Source organism: Taudactylus pleione, unplaced genomic scaffold (genome assembly GCF_031769625.1).
Source record: "Taudactylus pleione unplaced genomic scaffold, aTauple2 ptg000168l, whole genome shotgun sequence".
NCBI lineage: Eukaryota > Metazoa > Chordata > Amphibia > Anura > Myobatrachidae > Taudactylus > Taudactylus pleione.
Genome location: NW_028284570.1, coordinates 542,439 through 569,782, shown reverse-complemented (window position 1 = coordinate 569,782; position 27,344 = coordinate 542,439). Strand labels below are relative to the sequence as shown.

The window sequence follows — 27,344 nt, the reverse complement described above, 5'->3', positions numbered from 1 at the left end:
TACCCGAAAAATCGTGAGTCTCCCGCAATTTCTGGAAGAGTAGATAAATAAGTCTTGGAGTACTCTGGAGTATAGAGGCGCTATATGTAATAAGCTTTGCGGAAATGATTAATCCCAGTATCGGCCATCGCTCCGCCCAGATTCCTCCTTATAACTTGGCCCAAGTGGACGGTCGTGCAAAGCAACTATGCAGAAGGCAGGCGTGGAAACGTGGAAATGAACCGCTCTTTCCTCTATATCTGCATTAATACCTCACAACTGTGTTGGCTTGCGTAGGTTTGGTAGCTATGCCATTACTATATACTGCTCTCTTCTCCCATTAGCTGGTCCTCTCCATAACTGCTTACTCTCTGGGAACAGCCGGGAGGCTCCCGGAAATTGGGTGGCACTCTCCCAGCCGCCCGGAAGAGTGGGTGAGTTTCCCGGAGCTAGTCGCCATCATCCCCAGCTGCCCATTTCATACCTCCCAACATGACCCTCTCCAGGAGGGACACAGTGCTCTGGTCCTGGACTTCCCTGGTAAGAGGCGGGGCTTCAGCGCAGTTCAAAATTCAAATAGGGGAGTCACACCAACTGTCATTTCACACACTGCCCAACATCACTGGCCGGGACTCACTGGCAGTTGCTGTGACTCCCCTATTTGAATCTTGGACTGTGCTGCAGCCCCACCTCTGGAGCCTCCACCAATCGTAAATTACCAGGGAAGTCCAGGACCAGAGCATTGTGTCCCTCCTGGAGAGGGTCATGTTGGGAGGTATGTCATTTACCAAGCGAAAGTGAGCAGCCCGAGTGGCTGATGACGTGATTCTCGGTGGAATGCATCATCGTGGCCCTGCCGCGATTTAAACGGTAATCAATGTATTGTGTAGCGGGGGTGACAGTGATGCAGTCGCTACATCACGCCCACTTTCCCACCTGCTGAGCCGACCTGGAGGGGTCAGACAGGTAGTCTGCAGGTATGGTCCACTCCCAGTGCCCTGGAAAGTATGGCTGCCCCAGACTTCTGTCAGTGAGATTTCTCCTCCAGTCTCTGTAGCAGTGATCTAATCCTCAGCTTCATCTATTGGTCCCAGGTTTATGGCGCTGCGGCTCCTCCAATGCCCACAAACAGTGCGACAAGGAAGCGACAGCTCTGACGCTGCGGGAAGCTGCTGGGAGTGTTCCTGGGGTATACGTAATGGAGGGCAAATTGGTCGACTCGCCAGCAATATTTTTAGGGGGAGATGCAAATGGTAAATGAGGCCTGTGCTATTCATCCTCCCGAGCCGACAGTGAGACAAAGCTGCTGAAGAACCAGGAAATATTCAGCAATTGTCCAGGAAATAACAGTATGAAAATGAAATCCATATGATGAAATATACGCTCACGCACACAACGATTTTGTTACCAGCGATTTTATGAACGATTTTATGAACGATTTTCTGTCAGATTTTCTGTCAGATTTTCTGTCAGATTATGGTGCATACACACGATCAGATTTTTTCTTCAGATATGGACGATAACGATTTAAAAATCGTTCAGTCGTTCATATCTGATGGAAAATCGTTCATATCTGACATGCCTGAACGATGGACGATCAACGATGCGCGTTCCCGTTTGTCAGATAACGATATCTGACATCTGATGGGTTTGCAGTCAGACTTGGACGATTCCATTCATTTTAATGCAGTCAAAAATCGTTCAATCGTTCAAATCGTTCAAAACTTTGGTCAAATCGTCCAAATCGTTCAAATCGTTTAATCGTTCGGTCGTTCATCTGACAAATCTGACAAGTCTGACAAATCTGACCGTGTGTACGCTCCTTTATATGTCAGTGTAATGAACGATTTTTTTGAACTACAAACGATTTTTGCATATTCCCTTAATGAAAATCGTTCAGTTGACAAGTCTGACTGAACTACAAACTACAAACGTGAACGCGCATGAACGATGATCGTTCATCGTTTGACTCAGAAAGTGAACGATTTTTTAAACGATTATCGTTAAACGATAATCGTTCAAAAAAATCGGTCTGTGTATGCAGCTTCAAGTTATTAACGTACATGATATTATTACAGATCTGCCAGTTGCAGCATAATAGTTTAATACAGATGTTGCACTAGAGCTAGAATGAGTCTTTAAATCTTCATTATACACATTCATCTGGTGATCTGTCTAATAACCTGCAGTGGTTCTGCTTCTCCCTGTTTTTCTATCCTTCACAATACTGCCCCCTTCTGGTTCTCACCTTCCTTTTCAAACAAGCAGTTGTCAGGTCATTTACAACAGGCAGTGCAGGGAACATACGCATCTCTCCATGTACTGAAGTGGGAAACCGGCTGCTCCTGCACACGATACATGTGTGTGTATGTGATCTTCATGAAAACCGCTGGCTACAGTATGTCACACCATCTGAGTACAGCCGAAGGGCTGCTGACCTATGCCACATTTACCCACCCCCTGACTACGTGGGGAATGCCCTTATAATGGAAGTGACACTGCCTATACTATTTTAGGGGAGCGCGGTCCTGCGCTGTCTTCTTCTCTCTGTGCAGTGACACTGGCGGGATGATGTCACTGAGGCACCACTGAGAATGTGGGATCCGGATTAACAGATAGACAGTAAAAGGTCGACAGTGTCTAGAAAGACACAAGGGGCCTGTTCATGATGTTAATTATCAAGATCTGAACAGACCCAGATAATTAACATTCTAACTCGTCGCGGAATACGGAGCAATTCAGCATTGCTCCGGCACGGTGACAGCTGATGCAAAATCAGCTATCCCCGCAAGCAGCTTCACAGCTCCTTTTCAGGGCAGTGACGGGAGAGCCTACAGGTGGCAAATGCACCTGCAATCAATCTCCAAAAATATTGTATTTTCGGAGCTTGATGAATTCTGTCTCCATACTAGAGTAAGGGGACAGCGGCCATTCTGCAAGAGGAAGGTAAGTAGGAGATATCTGTGATACTAGAGTATGTGGACAGCAGGTCATTCCGGGACAGGAAGGTAAGCAGGAGATATCTGTGATACTAGTGTATGGGGTCAGCGGGCCATTCCGGGAGAGAAAGGTAAGCAGGAGATATCTGTGATACTAGTGTATGGGGACAGCGGCCATTCTGCAAGAGGAAGGTAAGTAGGAGATATCTGTGATACTAGTGTATGTGGACGGCGGGCCATTCCAGGAGAGAAAGGGTAAGCAGGAGATATCTGTGATACTAGTGTATGGGGTCAGCGGCCATTCCGGGAGAGAAAGGTAAGCAGGAGATATCTGTGATACTAGTGTATGGGGACAGCGGGCCATTCCGGGAGAGAAAGGTAAGCAGGAGATATCTGTGATACTAGTGTATGGGGACAGCGGCCATTCTGCAAGAGGAAGGTAAGTAGGAGATATCTGTGATACTAGTGTATGTGGACGGCGGGCCATTCCGGGAGAGGAAGGGAAGCAGGAGATATCTGTGATACTAGAGTAAGGGGACAGCAGGTCATTCCGGGACAGGAAGGTAAGCAGGAGATATCTGTGATACTAGTGTATGTAGACAGTGGCCATTCTGGGAGAGAAAGGTAAGCAGGGGATATCTGAGATACTAGTGTGTGGGGACAGCATGCCATTCCAGTAGAGAAAGGTAAGCAGGAGATATCTGTGATACTAGTGTATGGGGACAGCGGCCATTCCGGGAGAGAAAGGTAAGCAGGAGATATCTGTGATACTAGTGTATGGGGACAGCGAGCCATTCCAGGAGAGAAAGGGTAAGCAGGAGACATCTGTGATACTAGTGTATGGGGTCAGCGGCCATTCCGGGAGAGAAAGGTAAGCAGGAGATATCTGTGATACTAGTGTATGGGGACAGCGGGCCATTCCGGGAGAGGAAGGTAAGCAGGAGATATCTGTGATACTAGAGTAAGGGGACAGCGGCCATTCTGCAAGAGGAAGGTAAGTAGGAGATATCTGTGATACTAGTGTATGTGGACAGCAGGTCATTCCGGGACAGGAAGGTAAGCAGGAGATATCTGTGATACTAGAGTAAGGGGACAGCAGGTCATTCCGGGAGAGGAAGGTAAGCAGGAGATATCTGTGATACTAGTGTATGTAGACAGCGGCCATTCTGCAAGAGGAAGGTAAGCAGGAGATATCTGTGATACTAGTGTATGGGGACAGCGGGCCATTTTGGGAGAGGAAGGTAAGCAGGAGATATCTGTGATACTAGTATATGGGGACAGCGGGCCATTCTGGGAGAGAAAGGTAAGCAGGAGATATCTGCGATACTAGTGTATTGGGACAGCGGCCATTCTGGGAGAGGAAGGCAAGCAGGAGATATCTGTGATACTAGTAAATGGGGACAGCGGGCCATTCTGGGAGAGGAAGGTAAGCAGGAGATATCTGTGATACTAGTGTATGTAGACAGCGGCCATTCTGGGAGAGAAAGGTAAGCAGGAGATTTCTGTGATACTAGTGTGTGGGGACAGCGGGCCATTCCGCAAGAGGAAGGTAATCAGGAGATATCTGTGATACTAGTGTATGGGGACAGCAGCCATTCCGGGAGAGGAAGGTAAGCAGGAGATATCTGTGATACTAGTGTATGGGGACAGCGGCGATTCCGGGAGAGAAAGGTAAGCAGGAGATATCTGTGATACTAGTGTATGGGGACAGCGGCCATTCCGGGAGAGAAAGGTAAGCAGGAGATATCTGTGATACTAGTGTATGGGGACAGCGGGCCATTCCGGGAGAAAAAGGTAAGCAGGAGATATCTGTGATACTAGTGTATGGGGACAGCGGCCATTCTGCAAGAGGAAGGTAAGCAGGAGATATCTGTGATACTAGTGTATGGGGACAGCGGCCATTCTGCAAGAGGAAGGTAAGTAGGAGATATCTGTGATACTAGTGTATGGGGACGGCGGGCCATTCCGGGAGAGGAAGGTAAGCAGGAGATATCTGTGATACTAGAGTAAGGGGACAGCGGCCATTCTGCAAGAGGAAGGTAAGCAGGAGATATCTGTGATACTAGTGTTATGGGGACAGCGGGCCATTCCGGGAGAGAAAGGTAAGCAGGAGATATCTGTGATACTAGTGTATGGGGACGGCGGGCCATTCCGGGAGAGGAAGGTAAGCAGGAGATATCTGTGATACTAGAGTAAGGGGACAGCGGCCATTCTGCAAGAGGAAGGTAAGTAGGAGATATCTGTGATACTAGTGTATGTGGACAGCAGGTCATTCCGGGAGAGGAAGGTAAGCAGGAGATACCTGTGATACCAGTGTATGGGGACAGCGGGCCATTCTGGGAGAGGAAGGTAAGCAGGAGATATCTGTGATACTAGTGTATGGGGACAGCGGCCATTCTGCAAGAGGAAGGTAAGTAAGAGATATCTGTGATACTAGAGTAAGGGGACAGCAGGTCATTCCGGGAGAGGAAGGTAAGCAGGAGATATCTGTGATACTAGTGTATGTAGACAGCGGCCATTCTGCAAGAGGAAGGTAAGCAGGAGATATCTGTGATACTAGTGTATGGGGACAGCGGGCCATTGCGGGAGAGGAAGGTTAGCAGGAGATATCTGTGATACTAGTGTATGGGGACAGCAGCCATTCTGGGAGAGGAAGGTAAGCAGGAGATATCTGTGATACTAGTGTATGGGGACAGCGGGCCATTCCGGGAGAGGAAGGTTAGCAGGAGATATCTGTGATACTAGTGTATGGGGACAGCAGCCATTCTGGGAGAGGAAGGTAAGCAGGAGATATCTGTGATACTAGTGTATGGGGACAGCTGCCATTCTGCAAGAGGAAGGTAAGTAGGAGATATCTGTGATACTTGAGTAAGGGGACAGCAGGGCATTCCGAGAGAGGAAGGAAAGCAGGAGATATCTGTGATACTAGTGTATGTAGACAGCGGACATTCTGCAAGAGAAAGGTAAGCAGGAGATATCTGTGATACTAGTGTATGGGGACAGCGGCCATTCTGCAAGAGGAAGGTAAGAAGGAGATATCTCTGATACTAGAGTAAGGGGACAGCAGGGCATTCCGGGAGAGGAAGGAAAGCAGGAGATATCTGTGATACTAGTGTATGGGGACAGTGGGCCATTCCGGTAGAGGAAGGTAAGCAGGAGATATCTGTGATACTAGTGTATGGGGACAGCGGGCCATTCCGGGAGAGGAAGGTAAGCAGGAGATATCTGTGATACTAGTGTATGGGGACAGCGGGCCATTCCTGGAGAGGAAGGTAAGCAGTAGATATCTGTGATACTAGTGTATGGGGACAGCGGGCCATTCTGGGAGAGAAAGGTAAGCAGGAGATATCTGTGATACAAGTGTGTGGGGACAGCGGGCCATTCCGGGAGAAGAAGGTAAGCAGGAGATATCTGTGATACTAGTGTATGGGGACAGTGGGCCATTCCGGGAGAGAAAGGTAAGCAGGAGATATCTGCGATACTAGTGTATTGGGACAGCGGCCATTCTGGGAGAGGAAGATAAGCAGGAGATATCTGTGATACTAGTATATGGGGACAGCGGGCCATTCTGGGAGAGGAAGGTAAGCAGGAGATATCTGTGATACTAGTGTATGTAGATAGCGGCCATTCTGGGAGAGAAAGGTAAGCAGGAGATATCTGTGATACTAGTGTGTGGGGACAGCGGCCATTCTGCAAGAGGAAGGTAAGCAGGAGATATCTGTGATACTAGTATGTGGGGACAGCGGGCCATTCCGCAAGAGGAAAGTAAGCAGGAGATATCTGTGATACTAGTGTATGGGGACAGTGGGTCATTCCGGAGAGGAAGGTAAGCAGGAGATATCTGTGATACTAGTGTATGGGGACAGCGGGCCATTCAGGGAGAGGAAGGTAAGCAGGAGATATCTGTGATACTAGTATATGGGGACAGCGGGCCATTCTGGGAGAGAAAGGTAAGCAGGAGATATCTGCGATACTAGTGTATTGGGACAGCGGCCATTCTGGGAGAGGAAGGCAAGCAGGAGATATCTGTGATACTAGTATATGGGGACAGCGGGCCATTCTGGGAGAGGAAGGTAAGCAGGAGATATCTGTGATACTAGTGTATGTAGACAGCGGCCATTCTGGGAGAGAAAGGTAAGCAGGAGATTTCTGTGATACTAGTGTGTGGGGACAGCGGGCCATTCCGCAAGAGGAAGGTAATCAGGAGATATCTGTGATACTAGTGTATGGGGACAGCAGCCATTCCGGGAGAGGAAGGTAAGCAGGAGATATCTGTGATACTAGTGTATGGGGACAGCGGCCATTCCGGGAGAGAAAGGTAAGCAGGAGATATCTGTGATACTAGTGTATGGGGACAGCGGCCATTCTGCAAGAGGAAGGTAAGTAGGAGATATCTGTGATACTAGTGTATGTGGACGGCGGGCCATTCCAGGAGAGAAAGGGTAAGCAGGAGATATCTGTGATACTAGTGTATGGGGTCAGCGGCCATTCCGGGAGAGAAAGGTAAGCAGGAGATATCTGTGATACTAGTGTATGGGGACAGCGGGCCATTCCGGGAGAGAAAGGTAAGCAGGAGATATCTGTGATACTAGTGTATGGGGACAGCGGCCATTCTGCAAGAGGAAGGTAAGTAGGAGATATCTGTGATACTAGTGTATGTGGACGGCGGGCCATTCCGGGAGAGGAAGGGAAGCAGGAGATATCTGTGATACTAGAGTAAGGGGACAGCAGGTCATTCCGGGACAGGAAGGTAAGCAGGAGATATCTGTGATACTAGTGTATGTAGACAGTGGCCATTCTGGGAGAGAAAGGTAAGCAGGGGATATCTGAGATACTAGTGTGTGGGGACAGCATGCCATTCCAGTAGAGAAAGGTAAGCAGGAGATATCTGTGATACTAGTGTATGGGGACAGCGGCCATTCCGGGAGAGAAAGGTAAGCAGGAGATATCTGTGATACTAGTGTATGGGGACAGCGAGCCATTCCAGGAGAGAAAGGGTAAGCAGGAGACATCTGTGATACTAGTGTATGGGGTCAGCGGCCATTCCGGGAGAGAAAGGTAAGCAGGAGATATCTGTGATACTAGTGTATGGGGACAGCGGGCCATTCCGGGAGAGGAAGGTAAGCAGGAGATATCTGTGATACTAGAGTAAGGGGACAGCGGCCATTCTGCAAGAGGAAGGTAAGTAGGAGATATCTGTGATACTAGTGTATGTGGACAGCAGGTCATTCCGGGACAGGAAGGTAAGCAGGAGATATCTGTGATACTAGAGTAAGGGGACAGCAGGTCATTCCGGGAGAGGAAGGTAAGCAGGAGATATCTGTGATACTAGTGTATGTAGACAGCGGCCATTCTGCAAGAGGAAGGTAAGCAGGAGATATCTGTGATACTAGTGTATGGGGACAGCGGGCCATTTTGGGAGAGGAAGGTAAGCAGGAGATATCTGTGATACTAGTATATGGGGACAGCGGGCCATTCTGGGAGAGAAAGGTAAGCAGGAGATATCTGCGATACTAGTGTATTGGGACAGCGGCCATTCTGGGAGAGGAAGGCAAGCAGGAGATATCTGTGATACTAGTAAATGGGGACAGCGGGCCATTCTGGGAGAGGAAGGTAAGCAGGAGATATCTGTGATACTAGTGTATGTAGACAGCGGCCATTCTGGGAGAGAAAGGTAAGCAGGAGATTTCTGTGATACTAGTGTGTGGGGACAGCGGGCCATTCCGCAAGAGGAAGGTAATCAGGAGATATCTGTGATACTAGTGTATGGGGACAGCAGCCATTCCGGGAGAGGAAGGTAAGCAGGAGATATCTGTGATACTAGTGTATGGGGACAGCGGCGATTCCGGGAGAGAAAGGTAAGCAGGAGATATCTGTGATACTAGTGTATGGGGACAGCGGCCATTCCGGGAGAGAAAGGTAAGCAGGAGATATCTGTGATACTAGTGTATGGGGACAGCGGGCCATTCCGGGAGAAAAAGGTAAGCAGGAGATATCTGTGATACTAGTGTATGGGGACAGCGGCCATTCTGCAAGAGGAAGGTAAGCAGGAGATATCTGTGATACTAGTGTATGGGGACAGCGGCCATTCTGCAAGAGGAAGGTAAGTAGGAGATATCTGTGATACTAGTGTATGGGGACGGCGGGCCATTCCGGGAGAGGAAGGTAAGCAGGAGATATCTGTGATACTAGAGTAAGGGGACAGCGGCCATTCTGCAAGAGGAAGGTAAGCAGGAGATATCTGTGATACTAGTGTTATGGGGACAGCGGGCCATTCCGGGAGAGAAAGGTAAGCAGGAGATATCTGTGATACTAGTGTATGGGGACGGCGGGCCATTCCGGGAGAGGAAGGTAAGCAGGAGATATCTGTGATACTAGAGTAAGGGGACAGCGGCCATTCTGCAAGAGGAAGGTAAGTAGGAGATATCTGTGATACTAGTGTATGTGGACAGCAGGTCATTCCGGGAGAGGAAGGTAAGCAGGAGATACCTGTGATACCAGTGTATGGGGACAGCGGGCCATTCTGGGAGAGGAAGGTAAGCAGGAGATATCTGTGATACTAGTGTATGGGGACAGCGGCCATTCTGCAAGAGGAAGGTAAGTAAGAGATATCTGTGATACTAGAGTAAGGGGACAGCAGGTCATTCCGGGAGAGGAAGGTAAGCAGGAGATATCTGTGATACTAGTGTATGTAGACAGCGGCCATTCTGCAAGAGGAAGGTAAGCAGGAGATATCTGTGATACTAGTGTATGGGGACAGCGGGCCATTGCGGGAGAGGAAGGTTAGCAGGAGATATCTGTGATACTAGTGTATGGGGACAGCAGCCATTCTGGGAGAGGAAGGTAAGCAGGAGATATCTGTGATACTAGTGTATGGGGACAGCGGGCCATTCCGGGAGAGGAAGGTTAGCAGGAGATATCTGTGATACTAGTGTATGGGGACAGCAGCCATTCTGGGAGAGGAAGGTAAGCAGGAGATATCTGTGATACTAGTGTATGGGGACAGCTGCCATTCTGCAAGAGGAAGGTAAGTAGGAGATATCTGTGATACTTGAGTAAGGGGACAGCAGGGCATTCCGAGAGAGGAAGGAAAGCAGGAGATATCTGTGATACTAGTGTATGTAGACAGCGGACATTCTGCAAGAGAAAGGTAAGCAGGAGATATCTGTGATACTAGTGTATGGGGACAGCGGCCATTCTGCAAGAGGAAGGTAAGAAGGAGATATCTCTGATACTAGAGTAAGGGGACAGCAGGGCATTCCGGGAGAGGAAGGAAAGCAGGAGATATCTGTGATACTAGTGTATGGGGACAGTGGGCCATTCCGGTAGAGGAAGGTAAGCAGGAGATATCTGTGATACTAGTGTATGGGGACAGCGGGCCATTCCGGGAGAGGAAGGTAAGCAGGAGATATCTGTGATACTAGTGTATGGGGACAGCGGGCCATTCCTGGAGAGGAAGGTAAGCAGTAGATATCTGTGATACTAGTGTATGGGGACAGCGGGCCATTCTGGGAGAGAAAGGTAAGCAGGAGATATCTGTGATACAAGTGTGTGGGGACAGCGGGCCATTCCGGGAGAAGAAGGTAAGCAGGAGATATCTGTGATACTAGTGTATGGGGACAGTGGGCCATTCCGGGAGAGAAAGGTAAGCAGGAGATATCTGCGATACTAGTGTATTGGGACAGCGGCCATTCTGGGAGAGGAAGATAAGCAGGAGATATCTGTGATACTAGTATATGGGGACAGCGGGCCATTCTGGGAGAGGAAGGTAAGCAGGAGATATCTGTGATACTAGTGTATGTAGATAGCGGCCATTCTGGGAGAGAAAGGTAAGCAGGAGATATCTGTGATACTAGTGTGTGGGGACAGCGGCCATTCTGCAAGAGGAAGGTAAGCAGGAGATATCTGTGATACTAGTATGTGGGGACAGCGGGCCATTCCGCAAGAGGAAAGTAAGCAGGAGATATCTGTGATACTAGTGTATGGGGACAGTGGGTCATTCCGGAGAGGAAGGTAAGCAGGAGATATCTGTGATACTAGTGTATGGGGACAGCGGGCCATTCAGGGAGAGGAAGGTAAGCAGGAGATATCTGTGATACTAGTATATGGGGACAGCGGGCCATTCTGGGAGAGAAAGGTAAGCAGGAGATATCTGCGATACTAGTGTATTGGGACAGCGGCCATTCTGGGAGAGGAAGGCAAGCAGGAGATATCTGTGATACTAGTATATGGGGACAGCGGGCCATTCTGGGAGAGGAAGGTAAGCAGGAGATATCTGTGATACTAGTGTATGTAGACAGCGGCCATTCTGGGAGAGAAAGGTAAGCAGGAGATTTCTGTGATACTAGTGTGTGGGGACAGCGGGCCATTCCGCAAGAGGAAGGTAATCAGGAGATATCTGTGATACTAGTGTATGGGGACAGCAGCCATTCCGGGAGAGGAAGGTAAGCAGGAGATATCTGTGATACTAGTGTATGGGGACAGCGGCCATTCCGGGAGAGAAAGGTAAGCAGGAGATATCTGTGATACTAGTGTATGGGGACAGCGGCCATTCCGGGAGAGAAAGGTAAGCAGGAGATATCTGTGATACTAGTGTATGGGGACAGCGGGCCATTCCGGGAGAGAAAGGTAAGCAGGAGATATCTGTGATACTAGTGTATGGGGACAGCGGCCATTCTGCAAGAGGAACGTAAGCAGGAGATATCTGTGATACTAGTGTATGGGGACAGCGGCCATTCTGCAAGAGGAAGGTAAGCAGGAGATATCTGTGATACTAGTGTGTGGGGACAGCGGGCCATTCCGCAAGAGGAAAGTAAGCAGGAGATATCTGTGATACTAGTGTATGGGGACAGTGGGTCATTCCGGAGAGGAAGGTAAGCAGGAGATATCTGTGATACTAGTGTATGGGGACAGCGGGCCATTCAGGGAGAGGAAGGTAAGCAGGAGATATCTGTGATACTAGTATATGGGGACAGCGGGCCATTCTGGGAGAGAAAGGTAAGCAGGAGATATCTGCGATACTAGTGTATTGGGACAGCGGCCATTCTGGGAGAGGAAGGCAAGCAGGAGATATCTGTGATACTAGTATATGGGGACAGCGGGCCATTCTGGGAGAGGAAGGTAAGCAGGAGATATCTGTGATACTAGTGTATGTAGACATCGGCCATTCTGGGAGAGAAAGGTAAGCAGGAGATTTCTGTGATACTAGTGTGTGGGGACAGCGGGCCATTCCGCAAGAGGAAGGTAATCAGGAGATATCTGTGATACTAGTGTATGGGGACAGCAGCCATTCCGGGAGAGGAAGGTAAGCAGGAGATATCTGTGATACTAGTGTATGGGGACAGCGGCCATTCCGGGAGAGAAAGGTAAGCAGGAGATATCTGTGATACTAGTGTATGGGGACAGCGGCCATTCCGGGAGAGAAAGGTAAGCAGGAGATATCTGTGATACTAGTGTATGGGGACAGCGGGCCATTCCGGGAGAGAAAGGTAAGCAGGAGATATCTGTGATACTAGTGTATGGGGACAGCGGCCATTCTGCAAGAGGAAGGTAAGCAGGAGATATCTGTGATACTAGTGTATGGGGACAGCGGCCATTCTGCAAGAGGAAGGTAAGTAGGAGATATCTGTGATACTAGTGTATGGGGACGGCGGGCCATTCCGGGAGAGGAAGGTAAGCAGGAGATATCTGTGATACTAGAGTAAGGGGACAGCGGCCATTCTGCAAGAGGAAGGTAAGCAGGAGATATCTGTGATACTAGTGTATGGGGACAGCGGGCCATTCCGGGAGAGAAAGGTAAGCAGGAGATATCTGTGATACTAGTGTATGGGGACGGCGGGCCATTCCGGGAGAGGAAGGTAAGCAGGAGATATCTGTGATACTAGAGTAAGGGGACAGCGGCCATTCTGCAAGAGGAAGGTAAGTAGGAGATATCTGTGATACTAGTGTATGTGGACAGCAGGTCATTCCGGGAGAGGAAGGTAAGCAGGAGATACCTGTGATACCAGTGTATGGGGACAGCGGGCCATTCTGGGAGAGGAAGGTAAGCAGGAGATATCTGTGATACTAGTGTATGGGGACAGCCGCCATTCTGCAAGAGGAAGGTAAGTAAGAGATATCTGTGATACTAGAGTAAGGGGACAGCAGGTCATTCCGGGAGAGGAAGGTAAGCAGGAGATATCTGTGATACTAGTGTATGTAGACAGCGGCCATTCTGCAAGAGGAAGGTAAGCAGGAGATATCTGTGATACTAGTGTATGGGGACAGCGGGCCATTGCGGGAGAGGAAGGTTAGCAGGAGATATCTGTGATACTAGTGTATGGGGACAGCAGCCATTCTGGGAGAGGAAGGTAAGCAGGAGATATCTGTGATACTAGTGTATGGGGACAGCGGGCCATTCCGGGAGAGGAAGGTTAGCAGGAGATATCTGTGATACTAGTGTATGGGGACAGCAGCCATTCTGGGAGAGGAAGGTAAGCAGGAGATATCTGTGATACTAGTGTATGGGGACAGCTGCCATTCTGCAAGAGGAAGGTAAGTAGGAGATATCTGTGATACTTGAGTAAGGGGACAGCAGGGCATTCCGAGAGAGGAAGGAAAGCAGGAGATATCTGTGATACTAGTGTATGTAGACAGCGGACATTCTGCAAGAGAAAGGTAAGCAGGAGATATCTGTGATACTAGTGTATGGGGACAGCGGCCATTCTGCAAGAGGAAGGTAAGAAGGAGATATCTCTGATACTAGAGTAAGGGGACAGCAGGGCATTCCGGGAGAGGAAGGAAAGCAGGAGATATCTGTGATACTAGTGTATGGGGACAGTGGGCCATTCCGGTAGAGGAAGGTAAGCAGGAGATATCTGTGATACTAGTGTATGGGGACAGCGGGCCATTCCGGGAGAGGAAGGTAAGCAGGAGATATCTGTGATACTAGTGTATGGGGACAGCGGGCCATTCCGGGAGAGGAAGGTAAGCAGGAGATATCTGTGATACTAGTGTATGGGGACAGCGGGCCATTCTGGGAGAGAAAGGTAAGCAGGAGATATCTGTGATACAAGTGTGTGGGGACAGCGGGCCATTCCGGGAGAAGAAGGTAAGCAGGAGATATCTGTGATACTAGTGTATGGGGACAGTGGGCCATTCCGGGAGAGAAAGGTAAGCAGGAGATATCTGCGATACTAGTGTATTGGGACAGCGGCCATTCTGGGAGAGGAAGATAAGCAGGAGATATCTGTGATACTAGTATATGGGGACAGCGGGCCATTCTGGGAGAGGAAGGTAAGCAGGAGATATCTGTGATACTAGTGTATGTAGATAGCGGCCATTCTGGGAGAGAAAGGTAAGCAGGAGATATCTGTGATACTAGTGTGTGGGGACAGCGGCCATTCTGCAAGAGGAAGGTAAGCAGGAGATATCTGTGATACTAGTGTGTGGGGACAGCGGGCCATTCCGCAAGAGTAAAGTAAGCAGGAGATATCTGTGATACTAGTGTATGGGGACAGTGGGTCATTCCGGAGAGGAAGGTAAGCAGGAGATATCTGTGATACTAGTGTATGGGGACAGCGGGCCATTCAGGGAGAGGAAGGTAAGCAGGAGATATCTGTGATACTAGTATATGGGGACAGCGGGCCATTCTGGGAGAGAAAGGTAAGCAGGAGATATCTGCGATACTAGTGTATTGGGACAGCGGCCATTCTGGGAGAGGAAGGCAAGCAGGAGATATCTGTGATACTAGTATATGGGGACAGCGGGCCATTCTGGGAGAGGAAGGTAAGCAGGAGATATCTGTGATACTAGTGTATGTAGACAGCGGCCATTCTGGGAGAGAAAGGTAAGCAGGAGATTTCTGTGATACTAGTGTGTGGGGACAGCGGGCCATTCCGCAAGAGGAAGGTAATCAGGAGATATCTGTGATACTAGTGTATGGGGACAGCAGCCATTCCGGGAGAGGAAGGTAAGCAGGAGATATCTGTGATACTAGTGTATGGGGACAGCGGCCATTCCGGGAGAGAAAGGTAAGCAGGAGATATCTGTGATACTAGTGTATGGGGACAGCGGCCATTCCGGGAGAGAAAGGTAAGCAGGAGATATCTGTGATACTAGTGTATGAGGACAGCGGGCCATTCCGGGAGAGAAAGGTAAGCAGGAGATATCTGTGATACTAGTGTATGGGGACAGCGGCCATTCTGCAAGAGGAAGGTAAGCAGGAGATATCTGTGATACTAGTGTATGGGGACAGCGGCCATTCTGCAAGAGGAAGGTAAGTAGGAGATATCTGTGATACTAGTGTATGGGGACGGCGGGCCATTCCGGGAGAGGAAGGTAAGCAGGAGATATCTGTGATACTAGAGTAAGGGGACAGCGGCCATTCTGCAAGAGGAAGGTAAGCAGGAGATATCTGTGATACTAGTGTATGGGGACAGCGGGCCATTCCGGGAGAGAAAGGTAAGCAGGAGATATCTGTGATACTAGTGTATGGGGACGGCGGGCCATTCCGGGAGAGGAAGGTAAGCAGGAGATATCTGTGATACTAGAGTAAGGGGACAGCGGCCATTCTGCAAGAGGAAGGTAAGTAGGAGATATCTGTGATACTAGTGTATGTGGACAGCAGGTCATTCCGGGAGAGGAAGGTAAGCAGGAGATACCTGTGATACCAGTGTATGGGGACAGCGGGCCATTCTGGGAGAGGAAGGTAAGCAGGAGATATCTGTGATACTAGTGTATGGGGACAGCGGCCATTCTGCAAGAGGAAGGTAAGTAAGAGATATCTGTGATACTAGAGTAAGGGGACAGCAGGTCATTCCGGGAGAGGAAGGTAAGCAGGAGATATCTGTGATACTAGTGTATGTAGACAGCGGCCATTCTGCAAGAGGAAGGTAAGCAGGAGATATCTGTGATACTAGTGTATGGGGACAGCGGGCCATTCCGGGAGAGGAAGGTTAGCAGGAGATATCTGTGATACTAGTGTATGGGGACAGCAGCCATTCTGGGAGAGGAAGGTAAGCAGGAGATATCTGTGATACTAGTGTATGGGGACAGCGGGCCATTCCGGGAGAGGAAGGTTAGCAGGAGATATCTGTGATACTAGTGTATGGGGACAGCAGCCATTCTGGGAGAGGAAGGTAAGCAGAAGATATCTGTGATACTAGTGTATGGGGACAGCTGCCATTCTGCAAGAGGAAGGTAAGTAGGAGATATCTGTGATACTTGAGTAAGGGGACAGCAGGGCATTCCGAGAGAGGAAGGAAAGCAGGAGATATCTGTGATACTAGTGTATGTAGACAGCGACATTCTGCAAGAGAAAGGTAAGCAGGAGATATCTGTGATACTAGTGTATGGGGACAGCGGCCATTCTGCAAGAGGAAGGTAAGAAGGAGATATCTGTGATACTAGAGTAAGGGGACAGCAGGGCATTCCGGGAGAGGAAGGAAAGCAGGAGATATCTGTGATACTAGTGTATGGGGACAGTGGGCCATTCCGGTAGAGGAAGGTAAGCAGGAGATATCTGTGATACTAGTGTATGGGGACAGCGGGCCATTCCGGGAGAGGAAGGTAAGCAGGAGATATCTGTGATACTAGTGTATGGGGACAGCGGGCCATTCCGGGAGAGGAAGGTAAGCAGGAGATATCTGTGATACTAGTGTATGGGGACAGCGGGCCATTCTGGGAGAGAAAGGTAAGCAGGAGATATCTGTGATACAAGTGTGTGGGGACAGCGGGCCATTCCGAGAGAGGAAGGTAAGCAGGAGATATCTGTGATACTAGTGTATGGGGACAGTGGGCCATTCCGGGAGAGAAAGGTAAGCAGGAGATATCTGCGATACTAGTGTATTGGGACAGCGGCCATTCTGGGAGAGGAAGATAAGCAGGAGATATCTGTGATACTAGTATATGGGGGACAGCGGGCCATTCTGGGAGAGGAAGGTAAGCAGGAGATATCTGTGATACTAGTGTATGTAGATAGCGGCCATTCTGGGAGAGAAAGGTAAGCAGGAGATATCTGTGATACTAGTGTGTGGGGACAGCGGGCCATTCCGCAAGAGGAAGGTAATCAGGAGATATCTGTGATACTAGTGTATGGGGACAGCAGCCATTCCGGGAGAGGAAGGTAAGCAGATGGTATCTGTGATACTAGTGTATGGGGACAGCGAGCCATTCCGGGAGAGAAAGGTAAGCAGGAGAAATCTGTGATACTAGTGTATGGGGACAGCGGCCATTCGGGAGAGAAAGGTAAGCAGGAGATATCTGTGATACTAGTGTATGGGGACTGCGGGCCATTCCGGGAGAGAAAGGTAAGCAGGAGATATCTGTGATACTAGTGTATGGGGACAGCGGCCATTTTGCAAGAGGAAGGAAAGCAGGAGATATCTGTGATACTAGTGTATGGGGACAGCGGCCATTCTGCAAGAGGAAGGTAAGTAGGAGATATCTGTGATACTAGTGTATGGGGACGGCGGGCCATTCCGGGAGAGGAAGGTAAGCAGGAGATATCTGTGATACTAGAGTAAGGGGACAGCGGCCATTCTGCAAGAGGAAGGTAAGCAGGAGATATCTGTGATACTAGTGTATGGGGACAGCGGGCCATTCCGGGAGAGAAAGGTAAGCAGGAGATATCTATGATACTAGTGTATGGGGACAGCGGGCCATTCTGGGAGAGGAAGGTAAGCAGGAGATATCTGTGATACTAGAGTAAGGGGACAGCAGGTCATTCCGGGAGAGGAAGGTAAGCAGGAGATATCTGTGATACTAGTGTATGTAGACAGCGGCCATTCTGCAAGAGGAAGGTAAGCAGGAGATATCTGTGATACTAGTGTATGGGGACAGCGGGCCATTCCGGGAGAGGAAGGTTAGCAGGAGATATCTGTGATACTAGTGTATGGGGACAGCAGCCATTCTGGGAGCGGAAGGTAAGCAGGAGATATCTGTGATACTAGTGTATGGGGACAGCGGCCATTCTGCAAGAGGAAGGTAAGTAGGAGATATCTGTGATACTAGAGTAAGGGGACAGCAGGGCATTCCGGGAGAGGAAGGAAAGCAGGAGATATCTGCGATACTAGTGTATGTAGACACCGGCCATTCTGCAAGAGAAAGGTAAGCAGGAGATATCTGTGATACTAGTGTATGGGGACAGCGGCCATTCTGCAAGAGGAAGGTAAGTAGGAGATATCTGTGATACTAGAGTAAGGGGACAGCAGGGCATTCCAGGAGAGGAAGGAAAGCAGGAGATATCTGTGATACTAGTGTATGTAGACAGCGGCCATTCTGCAAGAGGAAGGTAAGCAGGAGATATCTGTGATACTAGTGTATGGGGACAGTGGGCCATTCCGGGAGAGGAATGTAAGCAGGAGATATCTGTGATACTAGTGTATGGGGACAGCGGGCCATTCCAGGAGAAGAAGGTAAGCAGGAGATATCTGTGATACTAGTGTATGGGGACAGCGGGCCATTCTGGGAGAGAAAGGTAAGCAGGAGATATCTGTGATACTAGTGTGTGGGGACAGCATGCCATTCCAGGAGAGAAAGGTAAGCAGGAGATATCTGTGATACTAGTGTATGGGGACAGCGGCCATTCCGGGAGAGAAAGGTAAGCAGGAGATATCTGTGATACTAGTGTATGGGGACAGCGAGCCATTCCAGGAGAGAAAGGGTAAGCAGGAGATATCTGTGATACTAGTGTATGGGGTCAGCGGCCATTCTGGGAGAGAAAGGTAAGCAGGAGATATCTGTGATACTAGTGTATGGGGACAGCGGGCCATTCCGGGAGAGGAAGGAAAGCAGGAGATATCTGTGATACTAGAGTAAGGGGACAGCGGCCATTCTGCAAGAGGAAGGTAAGTAGGAGATATCTGTGATACTAGTGTATGTGGACAGCAGGTCATTCCGGGACAGGAAGGTAAGCAGGAGATATCTGTGATACTAGAGTAAGGGGACAGCAGGTCATTCCGGGAGAAGAAGGTAAGCAGGAGATATCTGTGATACTAGTGTATGTAGACAGTGGCCATTCTGCAAGAGGAAGGTAAGCAGGAGATATCTGTGATACTAGTGTATGGGGACAGCGGGCCATTTTTGGAGAGAAATGTAAGCAGGAGATATCTGTGATACTAGTGTATGGGGACAGCGGCCATTCTGCAAGAGGAAGGTAAGCAGGAGATATCTGTGATACTAGTGTGTGGGGACAGCGGCCATTCTGCAAGAGGAAGGTAAGCAGGAGATATCTGTGATACTAGTGTGTGGGGACAGCGGGCCATTCCGCAAGAGGAAGGTAAGCAGGAGATATCTGTGATACTAGTGTATGGGGACAGCGGGCGATTCCGGGAGAGGAAGGTAAGCAGGAGGTATCTGTGATATTAGTGTATGGGGACAGCGGCCATTCTGCAAGAGAAAGGTAAGCAGGAGATATCTTTGATACTAGTGTGTGGGGACAGCGGGCCATTCCGGGAGAGGAAGGTAAGCAGGAGATATCTGTGATACTAGTGTATGGGGGCAGCGGGCCATTCCGGGAGAGGAAGGTAAGCAGGAGATATCTGTGATACTAGTATATGGGGACAGCGGGCCATTCTGGGAGAGAAAGGTAAGCAGGAGATATCTGTGATACTAGTGTGTGTAGACAGTGGCCATTCTGGGAGAGAAAGGTAAGCAGGAGATATCTGTGATACTAGTGTGTGGGGACAGCGGGCCATTCCGCAAGAGGAAGGTAATCAGGAGATATCTGTGATACTAATGTATGGGGACAGCAGCCATTCCGGGAGAGGAAGGTAAGCAGATGGTATCTGTGATACTAGTGCATGATCACAGCGAGCCATTCCGGGAGAGAAAGATAAGCAGGAGATATCTGTGATACTAGTGTATGGGGACAGCGGCCATTCCGGGAGAGAAAGGTAAGCAGGAGATATCTGTGATACTAGTGTATGGGGACAGCGGGCCATTCCGGGAGAGAAAGGTAAGCAGGAGATATCTGTGATACTAGTGTATGGGGACAGCGGCCATTCTGCAAGAGGAAGGTAAGCAGGAGATATCTGTGATACTAGTGTATGGGGACAGCGGCCATTGTGCAAGAGGAAGGTAAGTAGGAGATATCTGTGATACTAGTGTATGGGGACGGCGGGCAATTCCGGGAGAGGAAGGTAAGCAGGAGATATCTGTGATACTAGAGTAAGGGGACAGCGGCCATTCTGCAAGAGGAAGGTAAGCAGGAGATATCTGTGATACTAGTGTATGGGGACAGCGGGCCATTCCGGGAGAGAAAGGTAAGCAGGAGATATCTGTGATACTAGTGTATGGGGACGGCGGGCCATTCCGGGAGAGGAAGGTAAGCAGGAGATATCTGTGATACTAGAGTAAGGGGACAGCGGCCATTCTGCAAGAGGAAGGTAAGTAGGAGATATCTGTGATACTAGTGTATGTGGACAGCAGGTCATTCCGGGACAGGAAGGTAAGCAGGAGATATCTGTGATACTAGTGTATGGGGACAGCGGGCCATTCTGGGAGAGGAAGGTAAGCAGGAGATATCTGTGATACTAGTGTATGGGGACAGCGGCCATTCTGCAAGAGGAAGGTAAGTTAGAGATATCTGTGATACTAGAGTAAGGGGACAGCAGGTCATTCCGGGAGAGGAAGGTAAGCAGGAGATATCTGTGATACTAGTGTATGTAGACAGCGGCCATTCTGCAAGAGGAAGGTAAGCAGGAGATATCTGTGATACTAGAGTAAGGGGACAGCGGCCATTCTGCAAGAGGAAGGTAAGCAGGAGATATCTGTGATACTAGTGTATGGGGACAGCGGGCCATTCCGGGAGAGAAAGGTAAGCAGGAGATATCTGTGATACTAGTGTATGGGGACGGCGGGCCATTCCGGGAGAGGAAGGTAAGCAGGAGATATCTGTGATACTAGAGTAAGGGGACAGCGGCCATTCTGCAAGAGGAAGGTAAGCAGGAGATATCTGTGATACTAGTGTATGGGGACAGCGGGCCATTCCGGGAGAGAAAGGTAAGCAGGAGATATCTGTGATACTAGTGTATGGGGACGGCGGGCCATTCCGGGAGAGGAAGGTAAGCAGGAGATATCTGTGATACTAGAGTAAGGGGACAGCGGCCATTCTGCAAGAGGAAGGTAAGTAGGAGATATCTGTGATACTAGTGTATGTGGACAGCAGGTCATTCCGGGACAGGAAGGTAAGCAGGAGATATCTGTGATACTAGTGTATGGGGACAGCGGGCCATTCTGGGAGAGGAAGGTAAGCAGGAGATATCTGTGATACTAGTGTATGGGGACAGCGGCCATTCTGCAAGAGGAAGGTAAGTAAGAGATATCTGTGATACTAGAGTAAGGGGACAGCAGGTCATTCCGGGAGAGGAAGGTAAGCAGGAGATATCTGTGATACTAGTGTATGTAGACAGCGGCCATTCTGCAAGAGGAAGGTAAGCAGGAGATATCTGTGATACTAGTGTATGGGGACAGCGGGCCATTCCGGGAGACAAAGGTAAGCAGGAGATATCTGTGATATTAGTGTATGGGGACAGCGGCCATTCTGCAAGAGGAAGGTAAGCAGGAGATATCTGTGATACTAGTGTGTGGGGACAGCGGGCCATTCCGCAAGAGGAAGGGAAACAGGAGATATCTGTGATACTAGAGTATGGGGACAGCGGGCCATTCCGGGAGAGGAAGGTAAGCAGGAGGTATCTGTGATACTAGTGTATGGGGACAGCGGGCCATTTCAGGAGAGGAAGGTAAGCAGATGGTATCTGTGATACTAGTGTATGAGGACAGCGGCCATTCTGCAAGAGGAAGGTAAGCAGGAGATATCTGTTATACTAGTGTATGGGGACAGCAGGCCATTCCGGGAGAGAAAGGTAAGCTGGAGATATCTGTGATACTAGTGTATGGGGACGGCGGGCCATTCCGGGAGAGGAAGTTAAGCAGGAGATATCTGTGATACTAGTGTATGGGGACAGCAGGCCATTCCGGGACAGGAAGGTAAGCAGGAGATATCTGTGATACTAGTGTATGGGGACAGCGGCCATTCCGGGAGAGGAAGGTAAGCAGGAGATATCTGTGATACTAGTGTATGGTGACAGCGGGCCATTCCGGGAGAGGAAGGTAAGCAGGAGATATCTGTGATACTAGTGTATGGGGACAGCAGGCCATTCCGGGAGAGAAAGGTAAGCAGGAGATATCTGTGATACAAGTGTATGGGGACAGCGGCCATTCCGGGAGAGAAAGGTAAGCAGGAGATATCTGTGATACTAGTGTATGGGGACAGCGGGCCATTCCGAGAGAGAAAGGTAAGCAAGAGATATCTGTGATACTAGTGTATGAGGACAGCGGGCCATTCCGGGAGAGGAAGGTAAGTAGGAGATATCTGTGATACTAGTGTATGTGGACAGCGGACATTCCGGGAGAGGAAGGTAAGTAGGAGATATCTGTGATACTAGTGTATGAGGACAGCGGGCCATTCCGGGAGAAGAAGGTAAGTAGGAGATATCTGTGATACTAGTGTATGGGGACAGCGGGCCATTCCGGGAGAGGAAGGTAAGCAGGAGATATCTGTGATACTAGTGTATGAGGACAGCGGCCATTCCAGGAGATGAAGGTAAGTAGGAGATGTCTGTGATACTAGTGTATGGGGTGTATATATGTGATAACTCCTGCTTTACCTTCTTGATGAATGGCCTGATAACTTAATTTTTACAATTGCAGATGAAAATGTTCATTGTCACCTGCTTTTGTAAAAATTAAGTGATGATGAATAGGCCCCCAGAGTTTAGACAGTCAATAGCTCGACTGGGACAAAAGGTCGACACATTAATCTTCACCATAATCCTCCCTCCTGGTGCCTAACATCTAACCGTCGGGGTAGGTGCCTGACCCTAACCATCCATTCTATTGCCTAACCATCCGGTAAGAACCTTAGCCTAATCCTCCCTCCTGGTGCCTAATGCCAACAGTCGGGGTAAGTGCTTAACCCTAACCCTCCGGTAAGTGCCTAACCCTAAAAAAATCATGTGTTGGACATTTTTGTGTCGACCTTTTGACCCCGCTGACCTTCTTACACGGCGACCTTTAGTGTGTCGACCTTTTGTCCCAGTCAACCTATTGGCTGTCTAACATCTGGTGACTTTCTAGACAGTAAGTTACTTTAGTAGCTGGTGACTTGGTGCTGGTCATATTTTACACCATTGGTGCAGTTACAGCAGTCTGGCAGTCTGGTGCTGGGTGTACTGTATTTGACACTGTTGGTGCAGTTGGGAAGAAGGAGGAATAGATACTGTGAAATTAGACATAACAGGTATAACTGTATTAGCTGATGATATGGTGCTGGTGAAATTAGACACTATTGGTGCGGTTGTGGTAGCTGGTGTTGTGCTGGTGATATTAGACACTATTGGTGCAGTTGCAGTAGCTGGTGATGTGGTGCTGGTGATATTAGACACTATTGGTGCAGTTGTGGAAGCTGGTGATGTGGTGCTGGTGATATTATACACTATTGGTGCAGTTGTGGCAGCTGGTGGTATTAGACACTATTGGTGCAGTTGTGGAAGCTGTTGATGTGGTGCTGGTGATATTAGACACTATTGGTGCAGTTGTGGCAGCTGGTGGTATTAGACACTATTGGTGCAGTTGTGGAAGCTGGTGATATTAAACACAATTGGTGCAGTTGCGGTAGCTGCTAATATGGTGCTGGTGATATTAGACACTATTGGTGCAGTTGTGGTAGCTGGTGATATGGTGCTGGTGATATTAGACACTACTGGTGCAGTTGTGGCAGTTGGTGATATGGTGCTGGTGATATTAGACACTATTGGTGCAATTGTGGCAGCTGGTGATGTGGTGCTGGTGATATTCGACACTATTGGTACAGTTGCGGTAGCTGGTGATGTGGTGCTGGTGATATTAGACACTATTGGTGCAGTTGTGGTAGCTGGTGATGTGGTGCTGGTGATATTAGACACTATTGGTGCAGTTGTGGCAGCTGGTGGTATTAGACACTATTGGTGCAGTTGTGGTAGCTGGTGATATGGTGCTGGTGATATTTGACATTATTGTTGGTACAGTTGTGGTAGCTGTTGATATGGTTCTGGTGATATTAGACACTATTGGTGCAGTTGTGGTAGCTGGTGATGTGGTGCTGGTGATATTAGACACTATTGGTGCAGTTGTGGCAGCTGGTGATATGGTGCTTGTGATATTAGACACTATTGGTGCAGTTGTGGCAGCTGGTGATATGATGCTGGTGATATTAGACACTATTGGTGCAGTTGTGGCAGCTGGTGATATGATGCTGGTGATATTAGACACTTTTGGTGCAGTTGCGGTAGCTGGTGATATGGTTCTGGTGATATTAGACACTATTGGTGCAGTTGCGGTAGCTGGTGATATGGTGCTTGTGATATTAGACACTATTGGTGCAGTTGTGGCAGCTGGTAATATGATGCTGGTGATATTAGACACTATTGGTGCAGTTGTGGCAGCTGGTGATATGACGCTGGTGATATTAGACACTTTTGGTGCAGTTGCGGTAGCTGGTGATATGGTGCTGGTTATATTTGACATTATTGGTGCAGTTGCGGTAGCTGGTGATATGGTTCTGGTGAAATTAGACACTATTGGTGCACTTGTTGCAGCTGGTGATGTGGTGCTGGTGATATTAGACACTATTGGTGCAGTTGTGGCAGCTGGTGATGTGGTGCTGGTGATATTAGACACTATTGGTGCAGTTGCGATAGCTGGTGATGTGTTGCTGGTGATATTAGACACTATTGGTGCATTAGTGCTAGCTGGTGATATAATGCTGGTGATATTAGACACTATTGGTGCAGTTGCGATAGCTGGTGATGTGTTGCTGGTGATATTAGACACTATTGGTGCAATAGTGGTAGCTGGTGATATAATGCTGGTGATATTAGACACTACTGGTGCAATTGTGGCAGCTGGTGATATTAGACACCATTGGTTCAGTTGTGGTAGCTGGTGATATGGTGCTGGTGATATTAGACATTGTTGGTGTATTTGTGGTAGCTGGTGATATGGTGCTGGTGATATTAGACACTATTGGTTCAGTTGTGGTAGCTGGTGATATGGTGCTGGTGGTATTACACACTATTGGTGCAGTTGTGGTGCTGGTGATATTAGACACTATTGGTGCACTTGTTGCAGCTGGTGATATGATGAGCTGTGGTAGCTGGTGACTTAGAGGCAGCCAGTGATATTAGACACTATCGGTGTAGCTGTGGTAGCTGGTGATGTGGTGCTGGTGATATTAGACACTATTGGTGCAGTTGTGGCAGCTGGTGATATGATGAGCTGTGGTAGCTGGTGACTTAGAGGCAGCCAGTGATATTAGACACTATCGGTGTAGCTGTGGTAGCTGGTGATGTAGAGCCAGTGATATTAGACACTATCGGTGTAGCTGTGGTAGCTGGTGATGTAGAGCCAGTGATATTAGACATTCTCGGTGTAGCTGTGGTAGCTGGCGATGTAGAGCCAGTGATATTAGACACTATCGGTGTAGCTGTGGTAGCTGATGATGTAGAGCCAGTGATATTAGACACTATCGGTGTAGCTGTGGTAGATGGTGACTTAGAGCCAGTGATAATAGACACTATCGGTGTAGCTGTGGTAGTTGGTGACTTAAAGGCAGCCAGTTATATTAGACACTATCGGTGTATCTGTGGTAGCTGGTGACTTAGAGCCAGTGATATTAGACACTATCGGTGTATCTGTGGTAGCTGGTGACTTAGAGCCAGTGATATTAGACACTATCAGTGTAGCTGTGGTAGCTGGTGACGTAGAGCCAACGATATTAGACACTACCCGTGTACTCGTAGTTGTGGGAGCTGGTAATGTGGATCTAGTTTGATATGTGATTTCAGGACTGGTCACATACAAAGAGAAGAATATTTTCGTGGCATCATTACTGGTGGAAAGTGGTGAAGAATTACCGCTGTTTGTGGCTGATGAGATTCCTGTGACTGCCGGTCCTAAAGTAACCAGAGATGTAGTGGAACCAGTCTCCTGAGCCGTAGTGGATGGCGGTTCGATAGTTGGTGGTCTTGTACGTGATGTGATGGTATCTGGTCCTGGCAGCTCTGTAGTAGTTAGAGAGTTAGATGGTCCTGTAATAGCTGTGGGTGATGTGGGAACACTCCAATCTACAGTGCCTCTATCAGTGTCCGTCAGAGTGACGAAGAGTTCTGGGCCACCCTTTACATCTCGGCTAATAGTTCTCATGTCGTCCCTTCTTTCGATGGTGGGTACCAAGGAGGTGTCACCCATATATAATTCATACGTGGCTCCTAAAACCGTGACACAAAGGAAGATAAACATCCATAGATGTAAGACATTTATCAGAAGGTATAAATCACATACTGGATATATATATACTCTGTGTAGAGATATTAGATTGTACACTCGACTGGGGCAAGGACTGATTGGATTAAACATTCTCTGTACAGCGCCACACACATTGTTGGTGCTATATCAAAATTATTAATAATTGGCTACAACCGTAAATGCAGCGATAGTCTGTAAAATAATCTGTAAATTAACTGATATAGAACAAAAACCTATAATACTGATGTGGGCCTGAGTTTGTGTTTGTAATTCAGCTGCGTCACTTCTGCCGTCTGGGTTTCTAAAGCGGTTTCCTCATTTAAATATAAATGTCAAATTCTTATTTATAAAGTCAGACTGACAAACAGGCGTTATTTATACATTGGAGGTACGTATGCTAAGTAGCCGCGCGAACGCTCTTCCGTGATAGCGTGCCTCTTCTCGTGCATGCTGTACTCCTGCACCCACAGGCACAAGTGTTATTTTCTTTTGCAGGAAGAACTTAAATATGTGATATAAAAGGGGTGGAGAGGTCACATGTACAGGAGGGCGCACGGGCTATTATTCCTCGCAATGTGCTGTATGTTACCCCAGAGGTGCCGGAGATCTGGGCTCATCCTGTAAATTCAATGGGCTGCAGAAAATGCCAGATGTCATAATTGCCCCATGTAATAAAGAGATTGGCACATGTACAGTTAATAGAGATGTGACATATGTAATAAAGAGGAATACCACATTTATGCCCTATGTAATGACTACCCCATGGAATACCCTATGTAATAAAGAAAAGTTCCCCATGTAAAAAAAAAGAAATGTCAATTTAATAAAGACAAATGCCCCATGTAATAAATAGAAGAGCCACAAGATATATATACAATTGACTCATGTCATAAAAAGAAGTGTCCCATGTAATAAAGAAGTGCCACAGGTCATAACGAGAAATGTCCCATGTAATAGATAGAATTGCCATATGTTATAAACAAAATTGCCTCACATAATAAAGAGAAGTGCCCCATGTAATAAAAAGAAGTTCCCCATTTAATATAAAAAGACCATGTAATAAATAGAACTTCTCTTTATTACATGGGGCACTTCTCTTTA

General features: G+C 48.4%; 2 protein-coding genes across 2 annotated transcripts in view; both read right to left on the bottom strand.

Moving 5' to 3' along the window:
- The window catches only part of LOC148521391 (uncharacterized), a 106,292-nt gene that overhangs the window by 21,504 nt on the left and 57,444 nt on the right, over positions 1-27,344 (bottom strand). The window contains exon 2 of the mRNA XM_088475214.1: positions 25,853-26,206. Coding sequence (XP_088331340.1) covers positions 25,853-26,206 — 354 coding nt within the window. The remainder of the gene's footprint in view (positions 1-25,852; positions 26,207-27,344) is intronic.
- LOC148521392 (uncharacterized) lies at positions 23,099-25,822 on the bottom strand. Its single transcript, XM_088475235.1, has 5 exons — positions 25,798-25,822; positions 25,243-25,431; positions 23,927-24,823; positions 23,586-23,889; positions 23,099-23,420 (listed from the first exon to the last, which is right to left on the bottom strand). The coding sequence occupies exons 1-5, from the start codon at positions 25,820-25,822 to the stop codon at positions 23,099-23,101; spliced, it is 1,737 nt and encodes a 578-aa protein (XP_088331361.1).

Excerpts from the sequence above, each read along its gene's own strand:
- LOC148521392 (XM_088475235.1), bottom strand. The coding sequence starts at position 25,822 with ATGCCACGAAAATATTCTTCTCTTT. Across the intron at positions 23,890-23,926 it reads AAATATCACCAGCACCATAT|CACCAGCTGCCACAACTGCA; the intron begins CACCAGCTACCA and ends AGTGTCTAATAC. Across the intron at positions 23,421-23,585 it reads TCTAATATCACCAGCACCAT|ACCAGCTGCCACAACTGCAC; the intron begins ATTAGCAGCTAC and ends GTGTCTAATACC.